General features: G+C 30.7%; 2 protein-coding genes and 1 pseudogene across 3 annotated transcripts; 2 read left to right on the top strand and 1 right to left on the bottom strand.

The window, feature by feature from the left end:
- Positions 1–5960: 5960 nt before the first annotated feature.
- On the top strand, positions 5961–8123 carry LOC109802948 (putative clathrin assembly protein At4g40080; annotated as a pseudogene). The gene is made up of 2 exons (XR_002240125.3): positions 5961–7683; positions 7774–8123. The product of XR_002240125.3 is annotated as a putative clathrin assembly protein At4g40080 (transcript).
- Positions 8124–10026: 1903 nt separating this feature from the next.
- On the bottom strand, positions 10027–12823 carry CUC3 (NAC (No Apical Meristem) domain transcriptional regulator superfamily protein). Its single transcript, XM_020384548.3, has 3 exons — positions 12340–12823; positions 11195–11463; positions 10027–10833 (listed from the first exon to the last, which is right to left on the bottom strand). Exons 1-3 carry the CDS (start codon positions 12542–12544, stop codon positions 10261–10263), a joined length of 1047 nt encoding a protein of 348 aa, XP_020240137.1. The 5' UTR covers positions 12545–12823; the 3' UTR covers positions 10027–10260.
- Positions 12824–17920: 5097 nt separating this feature from the next.
- Positions 17921–19616, top strand: LOC109802774 (cysteine protease XCP2). The gene is made up of 4 exons (XM_020364172.3): positions 17921–18430; positions 18678–18913; positions 19010–19150; positions 19249–19616. The coding sequence occupies exons 1-4, from the start codon at positions 17974–17976 to the stop codon at positions 19462–19464; spliced, it is 1050 nt and encodes a 349-aa protein (XP_020219761.2). The 5' UTR covers positions 17921–17973; the 3' UTR covers positions 19465–19616.
- Positions 19617–20908: the final 1292 nt, after the last annotated feature.

The following is a 20908-nucleotide window of genomic DNA, read 5'->3' as shown; positions in this document are numbered from 1 at the left end:
TATATATATATATATATATATATATATATTTCAAATCACTTTAAAATATTAAGAAAATAGTAATTACTTTTTTTAACAACACTTTCTAGATTTCTTTTTGGTTACACAATACTTTGGAATATCTCCTTACATCGGTCTAAGTGAAAGCAATTGGTCATGTTCTTAGGTGGAAATCATCACACGCTTTAATATATATATATATATATATATATATATATATATATATATATATATTTTTTTTTTTTTTATATTTATTTTACTTTGTGACGGACACATTTTTATATGTATATTTTGTGTGATTAAGATTATTTTGAACACACATTCTACACTTAACAGTCAAAATCAGTTTTTTATAATCTAAAGCAAACTGTCACGTAGTTTTGTCAGTCCATGGTGGACAAAATTGGTCATAATAAAAAATAATGTGATACTCCCAATTGTGACTTACATCGGAGATACAACTACAATCTTTAATTAAGAAATATAAATATTAAGTGTAAATAAATTTTGATTAAAATTATATTTCCATAACTCTTAAAGATTTGATTTTAAGCATCAGCAGATAATAGCATCTTATTAAAATTTAAGAATATGTTTATTTTATTAAAATATCGCAGATATATTTTATAGTAATTTTTTTTAATAATTTTTAATTAATTACTAGGTCGCTGTCAACTTTTTATTAATCTTAATACAGTTTGCTTGAATAAGACGTTTGGGGTTTTAAGGTAAAGGGTTATAATAAAATCCCTTTTGTTGAACGAACTCGTTATAATAACCTGCTCGAAAGAACCTTACATTCAAAGACAAACACTACTTCCTAAAAAAAGTGGTTGATCACCTTCTTTCACAATATACTGCTACTTTGTTACTAATCAAATTTTGGATCAGTTTACTAGTGAAGACGGAGGATTTTTTTATTATTTTTAATGAACATAATTTATATATATTACTGGTTTAGTATTTATATTTTTTAAACTAAAAATAGATATTTGATATTCGTATTAGATATGAAATTATAATTGAAAATAATATTTTATTTTATAAGGGTTAATCCGACAAAAATAAATTGTACTTATTTTGTCAAAGGACAAAAAATTATTAGCCCATGTGATACATAATACATTATGTGACCTTACGTGAACTAGGTAGACGTTATAATTATAATAAATGAAAGGTTGCACTAAACCTTTACGTGTAAGTGTAAGTTGTTTCTCAAACAAATAAAATACGACCGACTAATTAATGAAATGTTGAGAAACACGTACGTGCTTCTTGGATCTTCAATCATATCATTAATCTTCCTGGATCTTAAAGATGAATTATATGTCATAAAAACTAATAAAACATTTTAATTGATTAATTATGCAATATATATATATATATAAGTTAAAATTCTAATTTAATTTCTTATGATATTAAAAAATTTTAATTTAGTTCCAGTTTAATTTTTGGTTTCAATTTAGTCCCAATTTATTTTAAAATTTTTAATGTGAAGTCTAAATTTCACAAACGACATTAAAGGTCCGAGAGAATCACGCCCGTGATTTCAAATCACGGTGACGTTGAAACCACCTGAGATTAAGAGGTACGAAAAGAAATGGTCAAAATCTCGATCGTGATTTGGAATCACGATTGTGATTCTCTCGGACCTTTAACGCTGTTTATGAAATTTAGACGGAAGTCTCACATTAAAATTTTTAAAATAAATTAGGACTAAATTGAAATAAAAAATTAAAGTGGAACTAATTTAAATTTTTTTAATATTATAAGAAACTATATATATATATATATATATATATATATATATATATAAAGTTATCAATCCAAATTATAATTACAAACTTAAAATTTTGTAGATATTATTTCAAATACCTAATTTGAAACCCTAAAATAATTACTTCATGCACTTATAGTTTAATTTCAAATTTCATACTACTAAATTTCGACATATAATAATTATTTCAAACTTTTGTTAATATCTTCTTTTTTTAAAAAAATAAACAGTTATGTATCAATTTTATGGAAGTTGTTGGTATCATACTACTAAATGAAACCTAGTTATATAAGATTTAAAATTAATGTTGAAAATAAGTGTAAGGTGGGTAGAAAATAAAGAAAAATGATGAAGATTGAATGAATTATAAAGGGTTAGGGGCCAGGGGGGGCAGAATACTAGGTAGTTTGATAGGTGGGTTGTTGGGGCATAAATATGACTCATGTTTTACATGCAGCATTAGGTAAGTGTCGCAATTTCACATAGTATCACACTATTCACGTTTTGGGTCCTCATAACCACTGTCTAAAGCCATTTATATATTAAAGAATTCATAAATAAAATTTTTCATTTAAAATTTAAATAAAATTATACAGAACAACGTGCAAATACACATTTCGATTAAAAAAATTTACTATTAATCAATTCCTTAACTATTATCCTTAAGACATTGGTTAATATTTTCGTTTTATTTTTAGTACTCCTTCCATTTCACACCATATACTTTAAAATTATTTTAATTTTTATTTTATTTTATAAAAGAACAGAATATATATCAATCATTTCTATAGTATTGTTATTTATTAGCATATTACCTAAATACTTAATTATTACATCATGATTCTTCTGAAAAATATGTTTTAACCAAAGAAAATCATTTTGCTAGTAATTAGCAATAAATAATTTTTTAACCATGCTCGATATTTTAAAACAACCGGCAACACGAGATTAAATAAGTAATGTGTAAGAAATTTTTTTAAAAAATGGATGTTTAAGAGACTATCTTGTTCCTTTGAAAACTCCATTTAACCACCACAACAAGATTTTGCTTTGAGGAAAACGAGTTTGAAGTGTTTATTTTGGACCACAAAAATTTGTTAAAATGTAATGAGGTTCGTTTTAGAATGCCCTATTTTGATGGTTTTTTCCCTTGACTATACCCTACTTTAGTCATAAAATTCGATAAAAGGAAATCACTCCAATTAAGACATGCCTGTAGCTGTATGTTCACGTGACAACTTAAGAATTTAAGTACTTACAATTAAAGTACACAAAAATTATAATTTTTTTTTGAATTATCAAGATAGCTTATTTTTTTAATAAATCAATTTTAGGAAAACAACTTTCTTTTTTGTTTTTTATGCAAACTATTTTTTGCAATTTATAATAGAATTTATCTCATTTTAATAAGATTTTCCAAAGAAGTACATCAATTTCGTCATTTTAAAAGCAAATTATAGTATTTTATTATGTATAAAAATAAAAATAATTTGAATGGTTCCAACTTAATTAGAGTTAAATTGTGGGTAATGTAAGGCTTGAAATAGGCATAAGATGACGGGAGAATTATGTGACTGGAGAAATTAAAGCACATAATGGAAGTTGAATTCCCATTGGTAATGATTAAATGTAGATTTGTTGGATGTTCAAACTTAAACGCTAGCCAGAATGTGATTGGAAGATAATAGCATAAGATATACCACTCTCACTTTCTACTCTCGTGGACAACAATGCCAATGGTTGGTCCTTTCACCATGTGCAATGCATATGGTTCATGTCTCCACATGCACTTCTTGATAATGTTTTTTTCTTTTTAATTTTTTTTGTTAAAAATTTTAAGATTTCAGTCAAAATTCTAAATCCTAAACCTTAAAATTTCGATTATTATAATTAATAATGTGTTTGGAAATCAATTGAGTTTAACTCAATAGGAATTGAGAAAAAAAAAATTACACTCATAAAATTTTAATTATTTTGCATTGAAACATGTAACATGATTTTAAAATGATATTTAAACACTTACCAAACTTTTAAAATTGGCTTCAACAATTTAAATCATGCTTTATATACATAAATTCAACACAAGTTCTGGTTGGTAAAATATTATAAGTGATAAAAATTTTTGAGTTGATTATTTAATGTAATTGAATGCTTATGATTCAAATTGAATTGTTCATTAAGTTGGATCAACTCATACTAATAATTTTATAATTTTTAAACTTAAATTTAATTATTTTAATTTAAATATGCAGTTATGATTAAAAATACTATTTTATTACAATCGAATAAAAATAAGATATATTTCTTTATCAAATAAAAAATAAATAAAAATATAAAACTTATTTTAGAGAACAAAGTCAATAATTTAGTTGTTGAAGATAAAAGAAATAATTGATGGAACATGTTTATGATTTATTAAGTATATACATTTAATATTGACGGTTGATTTTCTTTATTTGCCAATAACTAAAACTATTTTCTTTACTTTTTAAGGTGGATTGCTCACCTCAATTTGAAGGAGCCTAATTAACATTGACGATTGATTTTCTTTATTTTTTAAGGTGGATTGCTCACCTCAACTTTAGAGGAGCCTGGCTAATTATTATTAATGGTACATATACAATAAATTATACATCATTTTTTTTTATCTGTTTCTTTTTATCATTAATAAACGAAATAAATGAAGTGATGTTGTACTCTTTGAAGAACCATATTATTATTATATTTTTAAGTTAAACATTGATACTAACTTCTTCTTTTTTTAAAGAGATGGGCCTATGTTACCTCTCCCCCCCACCACACATACACACGCAAAGGATTTTTCCAATTTTAAATTATGAGAATGTTTTTAAATATTATTTGAGAATAAACAATTTTTATTATATTAAATAAGCCAATAAATATTACATAATATTTTTGTCGCATTAAAATTTTATTTTTATCTTAGAAAAATTAGTCTATCATCTTCTCATGAAAATAATTTGTGAGAACATATGAAAAAATCATTTACAGTAAATATAAATGTCAATTTTAAATAATAAATCAAATGTAGAAAATTAATATTTTTGACATTAGATCCTCAAAGAAATAAAATATTTTGTATATTAAACATCTCCTAAAAGTTATACTAACAATAGTTTTTTTTATTGATCGACAATGTAAACATTTTTACATTTACAACGTAGGACCATTAAATCCTAAAACATATTTCTTTTTAATGATTTTTGAATATTAATCTATTTGAATTACATTATTTATTCTGATTTTGTATCACCATGTTTTTATTTTATTTTTATTAATTATTGTGATTTTATTAATTTTGATTGTTGTTGTTAGTTGGGAGTTATTGCAAATCACAACAGGGGATCCTAGAGCTCCCACACTCGGCATGACAAAGCTCATGTCAGGTGTTAATGATCTCGCGGGCATTTTGGGCTTTTGTGCTTAGCAAACCCAAGATGGTGCTCAATGTAATATTAGTCATTTTTTATTTTGTAGAATTTGCGATTCAATTACATAACAAGTTTCACCACTTACACAATTTCATGTTAAAAAGGGGGTTTCTATGTTCTAATTAATCCGTTCTTAATATAAGAAATTACTACATGCTATAGTCTCCCCAATAATTGAGTATACACATCCTTAGGGTTCCCCTGATATCCCACAAATGTTCATAGATTCATAAACAAAGACATATTCATAGATCTGGAGCACATTTATAGCACAATAACAAGTTTAGAAATTCAAAGAGACATCATATATGCATTACAATAAAAAAAAAGACTTGGGTTTAACTCCTCACACATACATACATACATACATATGCAACTTACGAGATTGAGGATCAATCCCCCTACCCACCATATAACCCATACCTTAGAGTGAGGTTTTCACTCTCCCTTTACCTTGATATACACAAAAGTCTTGGTTTGAATTTCCAAACCCTTCCTTAGTTACCTCAGGTTCTCCCTCCACTACTACAAAAACAGTATTTAACATCGCCACATTTACATCGGTTCTACCAGAACCGATGTAAATCATAAACGCGGTGGCAAACTTGTAAATAAATATAAAATACAAATATATTTACATCGGTTTTGCTTATGACCGATGTAGAAAAAAAATCTGGGGAGTTGTTCTACATCGGTTTTGCTTATAACCGATGTAGAAATGAAACCCTAACATTCTCGCGCGGGTGCACACTCCCCCTCTCTTCAAATCCCCAAACCTCCAAGACGCCAAAGCCCTCTTCGATTCCATCGCCACCTCCTCCACTCCTACGCCGTCGTCGTCGCCTCCCCCTCTGACTCCCCCACTTGACCGTCGTTCAATACTCCTAATCAGAATAATCAAAGAGAAAGCATCGCAGAGCAAGGAGGCGCTACTCTCCTAATGGACCACCCTCTCCCCCCTGTGCCCCCACCACCCACGACTCCTCCGTGCCCCCACGCGCAAGCACCTCGCCACGCTCATCTCCTCCGCCTTAGTCGACCTCCTCATGGACCGCCTCAACGCCACGCACCATGCCACTGTCACCCTCAAGTGCCTGGCCGTGCACCACATTGTCTACCACGACACCTTCATCCTCTAGGACTAGCTCTCCGTCTACCCCTCCTCCGGCGGAAGAAACCACCTCAACCTCTCCAACTTCCACCGTAGCACCGCCGACCCCACCTCCTAGGTACGGTGGTTCGCGCAGCACATGGAGCAGCTCCTCTGCGCCTCCAGAGACCTCGGCTTCTTCCTTAGAGCCAACTCCGATAGCCAAGACAGGGTCTCGTGGATCACCAACACGCACCTGTTGACCGAGTTTGACTCCCTCGTGGCAGTGGTGGAGGGGATCTGGAAGAGGCTCGAGCCCACCGAGCGCACCTGGTGATTAGTGTGGATTGCTTTCACGTTTTGTTTTCTATACTTTGGTGATTATTTATGAGAAATAAAGAGTTGGTGTTGTTTTTTTATGCTAAGAGTTTTGCAGATAGTTTTGCTTACTGTGTTCTGGTCTTTTTCGGGTGGATGGTTGTTGTGTGCTATTAGACTGAAAGGGCTTGGTTGAAATGTATTGAACATGCTAGATTAAAGTCTTTGTGCTTCAGCAGAAAGAACACCCCAAATTCAGAAGAAAGTCTGAAGACCATTTTGTGGAGCACTCCTTGTCCCTCACTGAAGCCTTATGTGGCTTCCAATTTGTGCTGACTCACTTGGATGGTCGTCAACTTCTTATAAAGTCAAATCCAGGGGAGGTTGTCAAGCCTGGTATGTAAATGGTCCAAATCTCTTTTAATAGTTCTTAATCTTTTATAGGTTTGGAGTGGGTGAATAAGTTCTTAATTTGTGTCATGTTTTAGTTTAATTGAAGTTTGGCACTTTGGCTTGCATGATAACATTTGGGGATATGCGTGATTGTCATCACTAGTTCTTAATTCTGGTGATTGAAGCATTTTAAATGTAATATTTGTTTCTTGGTATATCTTGTTTTAAAGTAATTATTATAAAAATACTTTTTCTCATTGTGATTCTTTTTTTTGTTTGACAGCATTGAACACGCTCAAGCATCTCATATTTGTAGCTATAAAGCAGCCAAGCTCAGTGATGAACAAGCTTTTCCCAAATTTCTAGTGAGAGGAAATTTCCTTATGTTGTTTTTTTTCCTTTTCTAAATTTCTAGCTGGGCACAATTCATGTGTGTTTGAAACTGGTCAATATGTAGGTGATCTAGCTGATCCAACTGCACCGAATGCTCTGCTGGTCGGTGGCTTGGCTAAGCCAAATCATGTCTCGGTCACTGGATCAGAATTGCAACTGGATCGGCCAGTCGGTGATGCCATAATCTAAGTGGATAAGACTGCTGCTCCTGATCATGTAGTAGGTGATCTAGCTGCTGATTTGGTTCCATTCCAACCAAGGTATTGTGTTGTTTTTTTTTGTTGCTGCTATTATAAAAGCATGGTCTTTTGATTAATAGCCTATAATTTGGGATTTTGTTGTGTTTTCAGACTGACCTCCGTTTCCAGAGCCATGCTGTTCTTGCGTTGCAAAAGGCTGTCGAGGCATATTTCTTTTTGTCGAAGCCGATAGGTTACTAGGGGAAATAGGTGTTTACTATCAGTCATATTAATTGTGATAGGCAAATATAGCTAAAAGTTTGTGAAGGTCTGATTTTTAGAAGTTTGGCATGTAATTGATTTTTTCCAAGTAGGTGATCCAGCTGCTGATTTGGTTCTAGTCCAACCATGGGATGAATTTTCATATAATTTGAATTTTTATTGATCTAAAAGATGCATTGAACCATATCTGTAGCTGCATATATTTCATAATTATTGAATGGATTTTATATTTTTAACAAGTTAGTCTTTTTAATTTTGCGCATCTTAATGCACATCTGATATGAAAACTTTAACGGTGATCTAGTGCGGTACTTGGCTGCGGGAGAGCACTTGGTGGAGCACCAGCTAAGAATCTAATTTTTTTTTAAAGCAATCTACATCGGTTTAAAGTAGAACCGATGTAGATATGCGTTCAAATCTACATCGGTTTTATTTACAACCGATGTAGATTTGAACGCAAATCTACATCGGTTTTCTGACAACCGATGTAGATTTGAACGCAAATCTACGTCGGTCTATTCTACATCAGTTATAAAACCGATGTAAATTACCTTCCAGAACCGATGTAGAATAGTGCTTTTGTAGTAGTGCTCATCTTCTAATCACAAGATGCACCTGTCAATTTATGAAGTGAGGTAACCCTAACTCTACTAACATATTTATAATAAATGTTAATTAACCTTAATCCACGCGTAACTCATTGGTAAAAGTCTAATAATTATTCCTCACTATTTTGAAAATAAAAGATAAATAATTATTACTATTATTTTGAAATATCACTTAGAATATAATATCATCCCAATTAATTAATTTTTTTAAAAATAATTTATTAATAAAACTAGGGATGTTAAACCCCAGGAAAACTTAAGGATAAACTATTTAGAGAGGCGTGACACTTCACTTCTCGAAACTCTTCATGTATGTAAATAGGGTCCCCTAACTCTCGGAGCTCTTGGTGTTTAGCATGTTGGGGAGTACTCAATTTGGGGAGCATATAATAATGTTTGACCTTTACATAATATAATAAAAGGTCTTGAATGCATGTCTTATCAACTAACAATAATATTTTCTCTCCTGTATAAATACACCTTTGTTAGTTACGTTCATTTTTAAAATTACACCTTTATATTTTGAACACCCACTAATTTAAGTATTAAAGTCCTTTTTTATAGGTAAAATCATAAATTTGAAGATCCAAGACCAAAGGACAAAAACTTTTGAGGATTTGGACGAGTATCTTTTTCAGCAAGTATAATTATACTTATAATAATTTTTATTTTTAGATATATTATAAAATATACTTTAATTTAATTTTTATAATTCTTTTATTTTACGATTCAATCACACGTTATTAAAGTTAATATAATATGATATAATAATATATTGTGTTGGCCGCAATGGCCGGTCTTATCTTTAATTAACCAAATTTTGATTAGGTCAAAATCAGATTAAAACAAATGATCTTAATTACTTACCAAGCTTTCGGAAGATATCCTAACTAGTCTCATCTTCATCTCTTACAACTTTATTTTAAAAGTTGCAAGTATAAATATTAAATAGTAATTTATCTTGCCTAAAGAATGAGATCAGTTTCTGTACACTATTTTAATTATATTGATATAAATTTACCTCCATATGATAAAAAAAACCGTTACTTATTCACATGGCTAGTGTGGGATACTTGTTAATTGTTACAGCTTCAAAAAAAAAAATCTCCCTTTCTTCCATTCTCACACAACCAAAAACACTATGTAAAGCAAGAGAGTTGAATAATCTCGCAGATAAAGTACAAGTTTTTTTTCCATGTAATTTTTACTCAAATGTAGATCATAGACGTAAAGCTAAAAACATACGTGTGAACCATTATAAAACAAGATTCTTTCGAAATGATGTTCGGAATAGAGAACGAGATTTCACTAGTTTAGCCAACTTGCACAGGATGTTTTAAGATTTTTATGCACTACAAAATATTTATTAATGGATCCATTTTTATTTTTGGAAGAAATTAATGGATCCATAATATTATCACTGCATAAAAATATAGTTTTGATTAAAAGATATTATAAAAATAAAGTTAATTTAACGCAAAATCCTTATAAAAATTGACGTGTGACATGATGGATGAGTTGGGTAACAAGCGAATTAACACTGAAGACTCAAGTCATTTAACGAAGTGCACCAATGAATGGTCGATGAGACGTCCGAGAATCTGTTACAGATACGTCTTGTCTTGTCTGAGGTTGTAGTCACAGAACGTTACAAATCTAGTAGAAGATCTAGCTTGCATAGGCATGCACACACGAGTTATTTAATTATGTTACACAAACACATTACGTACTAGGAGTCTATATAATAAATACATATAAACATATAGATTTAAACATGCTGGGGCATAGGCCAAGAATCTATTCCGATATGAGCAGCATCTAGCACCTGCTGCAACCCTACCCTGTTAAAGACTGTTGAAGTGGACATGTCCCTAACTTCAGCATTTGCAGCTCCTGAGAATGCCATTAGACCCGCATCCACCTCAAGAGGGACAGGGTTCATGAAATGCCCTTGATTAATATTATGGTTCAACTTGTTCTCCCACCGGAAGCTATTATTAGGGTCATCTAGTGAGTGATGTTGATACAACGTAGCGTTAGCGTCGTCCTCCGTTTTGATTAGTTTTGCAAGTGTTTGTTCCTTGGCTTTGAGGAAAAGGTCCGAGATTGATGAATGGTTTGTGGCATGCAATGGGAAAAGATGAGGGTGAGAGAGGTGGTTTTGGTCTTGTTGGTGGTGAATCATAAGGGGGCTTTGGGATTGGCACTCTAATTCCAATGTAAAGGAAGTGGGGCTTGCAAGTAATGAGGGCGAAGAAGCATCAGAATGTCCTTGGAGTTGGAGCAATGGAGTTCTCTTTTCACCAGATTTATGAAATATCCTGCATATCACCCACTCCTCCTGTAAAAAAAAATAAAATTAATTGGAACTAGTTTAATTAATATGCAAGTTAGATGTCTTACTAAATAGTGTAATCAAATTAATCCCAGATGCACGTTTAAAAGCATTGAATTGTAATAAATGGTCGGTCATTTAATAATTTCACATGCATGTTGGTAGTAAAAAATAAAAATGAACTGAAGCCCATTAAAAGTAGTACCGAAAAGGTTAATAAAGTGATAGATGAAGGAAGTGTGAAAAAGGGTAAGGTTAGGTGAAAAGGAAATGACATTGTAGATGTAGGCATGCATGTAGGTGGGTCAACTCAGAAGAGGACAAAATGAAAAAAGGGAACAGAGATAACTTGATATGCACGTAATACCTTGGAGGTGTGGGAAAAGTGAGCGTCCAAACGGTACTCATGCATGACCCATTTGGTCTTCTCTCCGCGAGGGGCCCTTCCTTTGTAGAAAACAAGAGTCTTCTTCATTCCAAGTAGGGTTCCACTCGAAGCACTGTACACTTCCTTATCTTTCCCAGTCGCTTTCCAGTACCCAGCTCCGGTTGCTCTGTTTGTTCTTAGTCCTGTTGGGTACTTTCTGTCCCTCAAACTGAACAAATACCACTCCCTCTCCCCCATCTTTGCCACATCTGCTTCCACACACACCAACATTATTTACGATAACACTTGCTTGATCCAGGAACATGGAACCGACAAATCACAAATGTATAATTAACTATAATACTAGTAGTAATTATTATGTAGGAAATCATTGAATGAACCAAATTGGTTAATATAATACTCACAAGTGAATCTTTCCTAGTAGCTTAGGTAGGCACATCAACAATTTTATATTTCTATCATCAGGACACTGTTTGTTTGTATTGTTGCCTCTAATTAGTAAGATTGGAGAATATATTAAAATTTTGGACAAACTTAAAATAGATGAATGGGGGCCATTACTTAATTAAATTAGTAAACATGCGATGGACATCGATCTAACTAGAGATGGTAATTAATAAGTAAAAAAATAACACAATAGTTGCCAAGGGGTCAGAGTAGCTCAACTTATGTTCCAACTTTCTTAAAATTAAATTGCCGTCCACTCTCATGCAGCACAGACAAACAGAAGATTTGGAACAGGAAAATCAAAAAGACCAAAGTGGAGAAGCTGATGATGCCATTAAAAACTTGAAGCTACATGCATGCTAGCAGATATCACAATATTTTTTGATGAGTAAAATGGTACACTGAGAATGATAATTAACTACAAGATTACCAGACAACTAACTAATCACACACTAGGAATTCTCAAAATAAACAATATACTACTATATATAATAAAAGGCCAAGGCCGGCTAAGAGGTACTAAAACTAATAATTTTCTAGCTAAAACATATAAACCTAAATTAATACAGCTAAGTCTAAACAAACTTTAAATAAAAAAATTCCGTCATGTCACACCATTGTTTTCTCTCTTTTGTGCAGGAGAAAAATAATGTATGGAGTAAAAAATATTATGATACCTGGAAGTTCCCAAGGCTCACATCGATTGAGGTCAACCTCAGCAAACTTGACATTAGTGAAGGTTTCATTAAACACCTTTGAAGCCAAATAAAAGGTTATGAGTTCTTCATCAGTGGGGTGAAACCTGAAACCCGGTGGCAGGCCTTGCTCGTTTCTCTTTTCATGATCACTAAGTTCACACAGTACCTCTTCCATTACCAACATGACCTCCTCAACACTCTATTCTTTTGCTTTATGCAGAAGGAAAAGTAAAGACAGACTCAAACAAATAGCGATAAGAAGGACAGGTAAAGGGTTTGGGGTGAGATGGAGTATTATAGAGGGAGATGGAGTAGGGAGTTATGAAAACGAGGGGATGAGTAGATCGAACACAGCAGGTGAATAGGTATACGTATGAACCTGAATGTGGACCTACAGTGCAGGTGAATAGGTTATATATCTTTGAGATTAAAGTACTAACCAGTGCCTAATTAACATGATCAAATTCAAACTATATTTAGTGACTGTTGTTTACCAAAACTAAGACAACACTAGTTACGATTATCCTGTTTCAAGATATATTTTTTGTTTATTGAATTTTGACATTCGTACATTAGAAGTTAATCAACACAAGTTATCAAAGTAATGGATTATAGATAGGTCTAAATTTGAATATACGTTCTTAACTGTTGTGGTCCTCTTTAAGATAAGGTGCTCTAACTATATTTTTATTTGAAGCGGGTTAAACAACCATTTTATAAACGTCTTTAATAACATCATTCTTTAAAAGTTAATTTTGAGGTTTCTAAACAACCAAAATAGGAAGGTTTTTATTACATGAAAATATGAAATTAAGGTATAATAACTACTACTTTTTCTTTAAAAAAAAAATCGGCTAACGTTAAAAAGATGGATAGTTTCGAAGGTGATTGTTTGCTGGTTAAAAGTAAGGAGTGCATTAAATGTAAGGGTAGTAATTGCACAGTTTAATTTCTCTGATTTGTTGCGATATAATTGGATTGGGGTTGAATAGCAGTGTCAGGACTGAGTTTCAATAAGGGATAGGATGAAACCACATGGTCTCTCAAAAGCGATCATCTTATCCCATCACGAATAATAATTCTCTTTTTATATGTGCTTATTATCTTTTCCGGTTTTTCCTTTTTTCACTAATAAACTAGCAAGTTTCAATCACATAGGCTAGAATTAGAGAAATATTTCTAAATACATTAATTTTAGGGTGGTGACACTATATATTTTTTTTTGAGAAAAAATAGAAATGGGTGGCTTATGTTGTAGTAACTTTTGGAGAACTAATAATTTGAAGTGGAAAAGTTGAAGATTGAGTGCATGTTTGGATTTCATTTTGAACGCGGATTATGCATTCTCTTTCCACGTCCAATGTTATATTTACGTAGTGCGTGTTTGGTTTTGAGTTATAAACGTAAGTTTTTTTTCTCTCTCCACGTTTAAGCTTGAATTTACGTGGAAGTTTAAATTTTTTACTTCATGTAAACGTGAATTTTCACGTCGAGAATCCGAAGCAAACACACACGTAGAAGTAAGATTTTTTTATTCAAATAAACGTGAATTTTCATGTTACAAATGGAATGAAAACATGCACTGAATTAATTGCTAAAGTGCTTTAGTTTAATATGAAGGTGAAAGAATTAAATAAGATTAGTACAGTAATATAGTAAATGATTATGGTCGGCACCAAATAGGAAATGGCTAGTCCCTGAGGCTTTGCATGATATGATATAGGTAGGTAGGTAGCAAGTAAACCATAACAGTAGAAGGCAGCATGGTGGGTGTAGCTTAGCAGAGCTGGTGTACTAAAATGTTAGTATAGTATTAATTAATTAAAATGAAGAGTGCATGCACGTGTATATGTAATATAAGAGCATCTCCGGTGGGTTGCTTATAAATAACTTTTTGTGTCACATCATTATCAATTTGCTAAATTTTAAGCAATTTATAAAATAGATCAGAGTTGATGTGACAATAATGTGATACAGTTATAAGCAACATATGCTGGTATAAGCACACGGCATTGAGCAGCATTTTGAATGGAGTAGCAGGTGCATGTGGGCTACCTTAGATCTTAGTGACTCGGCCAAGTAAAAGATAACAGCAGAACAAGAATCCAATACGCCATAGGCTACAGTGTATGTAGGTTACATAAGCCTACCCCCTTAGACCCTGTGCTCTGAATATTCATAATATCTTCTTTTGCTTTATTTCTTGCAATCTGCACATATCCCCATCCATGCATGCATCCTCATCCACATCCTCGTAGGTAATAGCTAATAGGCATAGCAGAATACCTTCTTCCTCACTCGGGACTGCTGACTGATCACCTGCCATATAGTAATCAATATTTATAGCCTGCTTATTTGGTGGCTTTCCATATTCAGTCATAGTACTATACTAACCTTTTTAACCTCTTAGATTAACTTTATCTCCCTTTATTTCAAACTTTCTTCCAGTTAATTAGTTAATAAAAAATATTTCAACAAATTTATAAAACAAATTTGAACAAATCTTTTTTTAGTAAATTTCATTAACTAATAAATTCACTGAAATAAAATAAAAATTGTATGAATATCATAATATGTTTTCATAAGATCGAATGAATTTAATATGTTGATAGATTTTTTGATCATGACTTCAAGTCTTTTAACTACAATTTTTCACTTTAATTCAACCATACAGAAGAGTATACGGATGAAACTTGAGAAAATCTACCAACATAAGTACATTTCTATATTATTCTGATTTCATTCACGAATTACCTTTACTTTCTCACCTTAGTCTATTTTTCCCTTAGGTTTTTTTTTTCTCCCTATATATAAGCACAAGCATGTCCAACTGAAATTTTATAAATTTTATAAAAAAAATATATTAATAAATGTTATGAAAAAGTTAAAAATGAATATACCAATTTGAACGTGAGAAAATAAATTATATATACCAAGAAAAAATCCTTCCGTATATATATGCATATAAATGAATTATAAGAAAAATGGTTATGGATAATTCCATGTTCTTAAAAATACTAGTTTAAAATTTTAGAGACCAAAAATAAATTTATGCTAAATTTGAGGGATTGAAAATATATTTAAATCATGAATTTTATGATAATTTTAATGACAATTTATTAAAAATTTGATTTTAATTTTAATTTACCATCTTTAATTTTATTTTCAATTTTTTTACAAGATCTATTTTTTCTATATTTTTCACAAAATGTTTCTAACAACTCACACTCAATAAAAAGGGTAAAGTAAAACATATCTCACATTTAATCAAGATGGTAATAACAATGACTCTAAACAGAAAAAAAAAAAAAAGAAGACACGACTCAATCCTAAAATCTTAAATCTTTTCTGATACAAGTTTAAAAGTACTTTTAAAAGTTTTTTTTAATAAAAATATTCTTTACTTTTTATAGAAAAATTCTCATAAATATTTTTAACTTATATCCAAATAGATTGATAACTAGGGGTAAGGTTGCAATATCAAGTTGAAGCCTAAGCCCTTGTATAAGAACAACAAAAAGAAAAAGAGAATAACAAAAACATGTGACTGAAAAGGAAGCACTTGAAAGGTTTGGAATGGAAAGAAATTCAAGACACTAATGTCAAACAACACTTAACTTTTGGTTCTTATCGGAGTATAAAAATATTATAAATTCTAAATGGTCTTTAAAATATATGAAATTGCACTAAAAAGAATAAGAAGAAGCAATTAAATCGTGCTAAAGAGAAATTTCAAGTTTTTTCACTAATTCAAATTTATTTGAAGAACTTAAAATATTAATCAATTTTCCTGTTAAAGGAATTGATTTTATAAAATAAATTACGATAATATATGCGTATTTTGAAAAACATTAAAAACTTAAATAAATAAATTGATGTAAGGTCATATTGATCCTCCTCTCGACAAGTGACCTTTCAAATTATTCATAGAAAAAAAATATATTAAGCATTTTATATTCATGCATCGATATAAATTTATTATACTTTATAAAAAAAAAATAACAATCTTGTCCTATCGGTGGCCTGTCGTATTAGTGGATTAAACTTAGACAGGACCGACTAAATTTGTGGGTTAGATGGGCCGGACCACTGAATCTAGTCCACATTGCAACCACAAAAAAAAATTGATTCATGATATATACACCTCTTTTTTTTTTTTTATTATTATTATTATTTTTTATATGTACACATCCTTTTTTTAAAACAAATAATTAAAATTTTAAATATTTTAAATATTTTTAATTTTTAATTTTTTAATTTTACACTCACAATATTTAATTTATTACTTTTTCTTTACATATCTTCTCCCATTTTTTTAATTTTCACATACACTCCCTTACCTTTCCTTCATTTAACTTATTTTGGTAGGTAATTTTAATTCTTTTGGTTTTACATTACTCTTCCACCTCCTCTTTCAATTTTCTTACTCTTATTTCATCTCTTCCCACTTTTAGTTTTCACACATGTAAAACGAAGAACTAGTTTTTAATAATATTATAAGTGTGTGACTTTCTCGATAATATGTAAGAAATTAGAAGAAGACGAAATGATACATGTAAAAATTGAAAAAGAAAAAAATGTATGAAAAAGAACAAAGAAAGTAATAAATTAAAAGTTGGAGATATAAAATTAGAAGAAAAAAAATTACAAATATTTTATAATTTTTAAAAAAAATTAAAGAAAGTGTAGTTATAAAAAAAGGAGGTGTATATATCTCGAGCCAAGAAATTTTGATGAATTTTTTTGATCCACAATTTTGATGAATTTGTAATTTCAAAATAAAAGTGATAATTTACAATATTACTTTAATCTACCGCTTCCTTTTATAAATTCCTCATTTCATATATCTAGTGAAAATTTATCCTCGTACTGTTTTTTTTAATAATAATTTTCAATAAAAACCTCTAGTTTATAAGCGTACAAGATCGGAGTTAATATACAAAATAAGAATAAAAAATAGAAATCATATTTAAATGGTTAATATTGAAAATATTTGAATATTTATTTTTTAAAATATTTATGTGATTATTAATTAATTTTTCATCTTAATTATTTATGTATGATATCCAGATTTATAGCTTTTTATATTCTTAAAATATTAGAATTATTTTATAACTTTTATATTCTTAAAATATTAGAATTATTCTCGCTCAAATCTATCTCATATAAGTGTGTATGTTGGAGTAGATAATCATTTTAGATGTGTGTAAATTTTTAGGGCCTTAATAAAGGACAAGTGTTTTCAAATTTATTATGAAAAGAATTTAAATATAGCTAGTGGATCGTTCTGAAACTTTTTTTTCCTGTTCCATTCTCCAAAAAGTTTTGAACAGTCTCCTACTGCCCTGAATATATATGTATTCTAGCATACACTATATATCTTGTAGCACATAATTAAGGCATGTGATGTGAGAATGTGATATTATGCTTTGATGTAAAGGCACCTACAAAAACATACTTAAAGACTACTACTACTGAGTGCACCGTGGTATAACAAACTTTACTTGAAAGTAAAATCTCAACACAACACAACCTATATATACTCTCTCTTTCCCCCATTCTTCCTCATCCCTTCCGTTCTTTTATTGCATTCATAATTCAACAACTATAACCATGGCTTTCTCTTCTTCCAAGGCACTTGTTCTTGTATGCTCCTTTTTCCTATTTGCTTCTTTGGCTTTTGGACGCGATTTCTCCATTGTTGGCTATTCATCAGAGGACTTAAAGTCCATGGATAAGCTCATTGAGCTCTTTGAATCATGGATGTCAAAACACAACAAGATTTATGAGAGCATTGAGGAGAAGCTTCTTAGGTTCGAGATTTTCAAGGACAACTTAAAGCACATTGATGAGACAAACAAGGTGGTCAGCAACTACTGGCTTGGTTTGAATGAGTTTGCTGATTTGAGCCACCAAGAGTTTAAGAAAAAGTATTTGGGACTTAAGGTTGATTACTCTACAAGGAGAGAGTCCCCAGAGGAATTCTCTTATAAAGATGTTGAATTGCCAAAGTCAGTGGATTGGAGAAAGAAAGGTGCTGTTACCCCAGTCAAGAACCAAGGTTCATGTGGTAAGTATTATGCTCATTTTTATTGTCATGAGAAATTTTTGCTTGCATGGTCCTGACTAGTCATGATCTAGCCATGTTTTGTAGTTTATAAGAAAAAATTAATTAAACTTGATGATGTATCATGAAGATTCATTCATACCACAATGATCCATGATTATATAATAACTTATCCTTATTCAGTTCCTATAGTGTAATTCAATTGTTTTGTTAATTAATATTGACATGGTGATTATGTTGGTTGTTGTAGGTAGCTGTTGGGCGTTTTCCACTGTTGCAGCAGTTGAAGGAATAAACCAGATTGTGACTGGAAATTTGACATCATTGTCTGAGCAAGAGTTGATTGACTGTGACAAAACTTACAACAATGGTTGCAATGGTGGTCTCATGGACTATGCATTCTCCTTTATTGTAGAAAACGGTGGACTCCATAAAGAGGAAGATTATCCTTACATTATGGAGGAAGGTACTTGCGAGATGACAAAGGTAATTAATTAAGCTTACTTAACATAAAATCACTATAAGATAGTTTTAATCCAATAAATAAATAACGTATAAACTAAACTTTTTTCACTTGTTCAGGAAGAAACCGAAGTTGTGACTATTAGTGGCTACCACGACGTGCCACAAAACAATGAGCAGAGCTTATTGAAAGCACTTGCAAACCAACCCCTCAGTGTGGCCATAGAGGCTTCAGGCAGAGATTTTCAATTTTATAGCGGGGTATGCTTAATTAATTATAAACCAAATCTTAACATGTCACTTTTAGTTAACTTTTATTGGAAAAAAATAATTTGAATTAATATGATTACCATATGTAGGGTGTTTTTGATGGACATTGTGGAAGTGAGCTAGATCACGGTGTGGCAGCTGTTGGATACGGAAGTTCAAAAGGAGTGGATTATATCATAGTGAAAAATTCATGGGGATCTAAATGGGGAGAGAAAGGATACATAAGAATGAAGAGGAACATTGGAAAGCCAGAGGGTATTTGCGGAATCCTCAAGATGGCTTCTTATCCCACTAAGAAGAAATAAGATTCATTCACTCTATCACTTACTCCATTGTTGTTTCTTATTTTCTTTCCTTCTACTAATTAATTTCCCAATGTCTGCCTATTTCAGCCTTCCCTTGCAAACAATGTAAAGTTTCCCATATCATAATAAAATCTTGATTAACTCTTTTCTTATTCCCTTGGGCATTTGTCCCCTCTTTTCTATCTTTCATTATTCCATTGTTAGAAATGATTGTAGGAAATAGAAATATCTTAATAAAGGTATATATAAAGTTCATGAGTAAATATTTAGTACAATTCATTTTCTAATTAAATGAAAAGCACATAAATAAAACTATCGAGATATTAACTATCCTAATTTAAAGATTATAATTTATTTGTCTATTTATAATATAAATGGTGAATCATAAATTATTACGTTGTTATGTTGTTATAAAATCAATCTTACACATTGTTATATTAGCATATTTGTTTATGTACCAATTTTTCTAAATTTCTATCTTTTATCATATTTTTTCATTATTCTCTATATTCTATCATGAGAAGAAGAATTGCAAATTAGAAAAACATAACACTTCTAACCTGAAATTAGATTTATGATGTTTTGTTTCAATGTGCACAAGTTATGTGTCCAAAAAGTGAAAAAATAATAGAGACTTTAAACATAAATATACAATTATTTATAGATTTGATGTATTAAACATAAATTTTAAATTATTTATCAATATGCAATTGTTAATTTTGCAGGAAAATGATGGAAAAAGAAATTGTTAAAGCTAAATTAGATCTTCATATATTTATTATCAATATGATTTATTTATTTTTATTTTTATTAAAAGGGTCAATCTAGGATGAGATTGACTTTGAATTTTTGGGTTCAGCCATGACAAAGGCAACAATTCTATCTATTGCATGGACACCATGAGATTTCCTCAAGGCCTTCCTCCAGAGTGTCAACCATCATGAATTTCTCCAAATCCCACAAGAAACAGATACCACCACACAATAATATGACTTTCAGATCACTTTCTTTCTAAGAAGGTTGAATTGGTTCTCACTTGTATGTTGATTCTTTTATGCTTTCTTAATTCTATTACAAGAAACAGAAAGAAGCATTTATATTAATACTTTCTTGAAAACTTTACAGAATACAAATTCATCAAAAATTAATTTGTTTAAGCTTAAATTATTTTTTTCAGAGCTGCGAAAATATATAATTAACCATGGTTAATATTTTTGTGGAATCTTTAATGATTATCATTTACGTGATAAATGTTAACTTATATTAGGAGTCTTGTATTAACACAATGTGATACTTAAGTTTTAAGGCTCTCTCATTTAGTTTTTTGAGTTGAATTTTTATACATGTTTAAATTCTAACAATTGGTATAAAAAAGACAACCAATTAAGGAATAAATGGTAGATACAGTTATGAATTAAAATAATATTATTTCACTTCTAAAGTA

This window comes from Cajanus cajan, chromosome 4 (assembly GCF_000230855.2).
Source record: "Cajanus cajan strain Asha chromosome 4, NIPB_CcT2T_4, whole genome shotgun sequence".
Taxonomy (NCBI): Eukaryota; Viridiplantae; Streptophyta; class Magnoliopsida; order Fabales; family Fabaceae; genus Cajanus; species Cajanus cajan.
Note: the sequence above shows the minus strand (reverse complement) of the source record. Positions and strands in the feature narration are given on the sequence as shown.

Excerpts from the sequence above, each read along its gene's own strand:
- LOC109802774 (XM_020364172.3), top strand. The coding sequence starts at position 17,974 with ATGGCTTTCTCTTCTTCCAAGGCACTTGTTCTTGTATGCTCCTTTTTC. Across the intron at positions 18,914-19,009 it reads GTACTTGCGAGATGACAAAG|GAAGAAACCGAAGTTGTGAC; the intron begins GTAATTAATTAA and ends TCACTTGTTCAG. Across the intron at positions 19,151-19,248 it reads ATTTTCAATTTTATAGCGGG|GGTGTTTTTGATGGACATTG; the intron begins GTATGCTTAATT and ends TACCATATGTAG.
- CUC3 (XM_020384548.3), bottom strand. The coding sequence starts at position 12,544 with ATGTTGGTAATGGAAGAGGTACTGTGTGAACTTAGTGATCATGAAAAG. Across the intron at positions 11,464-12,339 it reads TGAGCCTTGGGAACTTCCAG|ATGTGGCAAAGATGGGGGAG; the intron begins GTATCATAATAT and ends GTGTGGAAGCAG. Across the intron at positions 10,834-11,194 it reads ACTTTTCCCACACCTCCAAG|GAGGAGTGGGTGATATGCAG; the intron begins GTATTACGTGCA and ends TTTTTTTTACAG.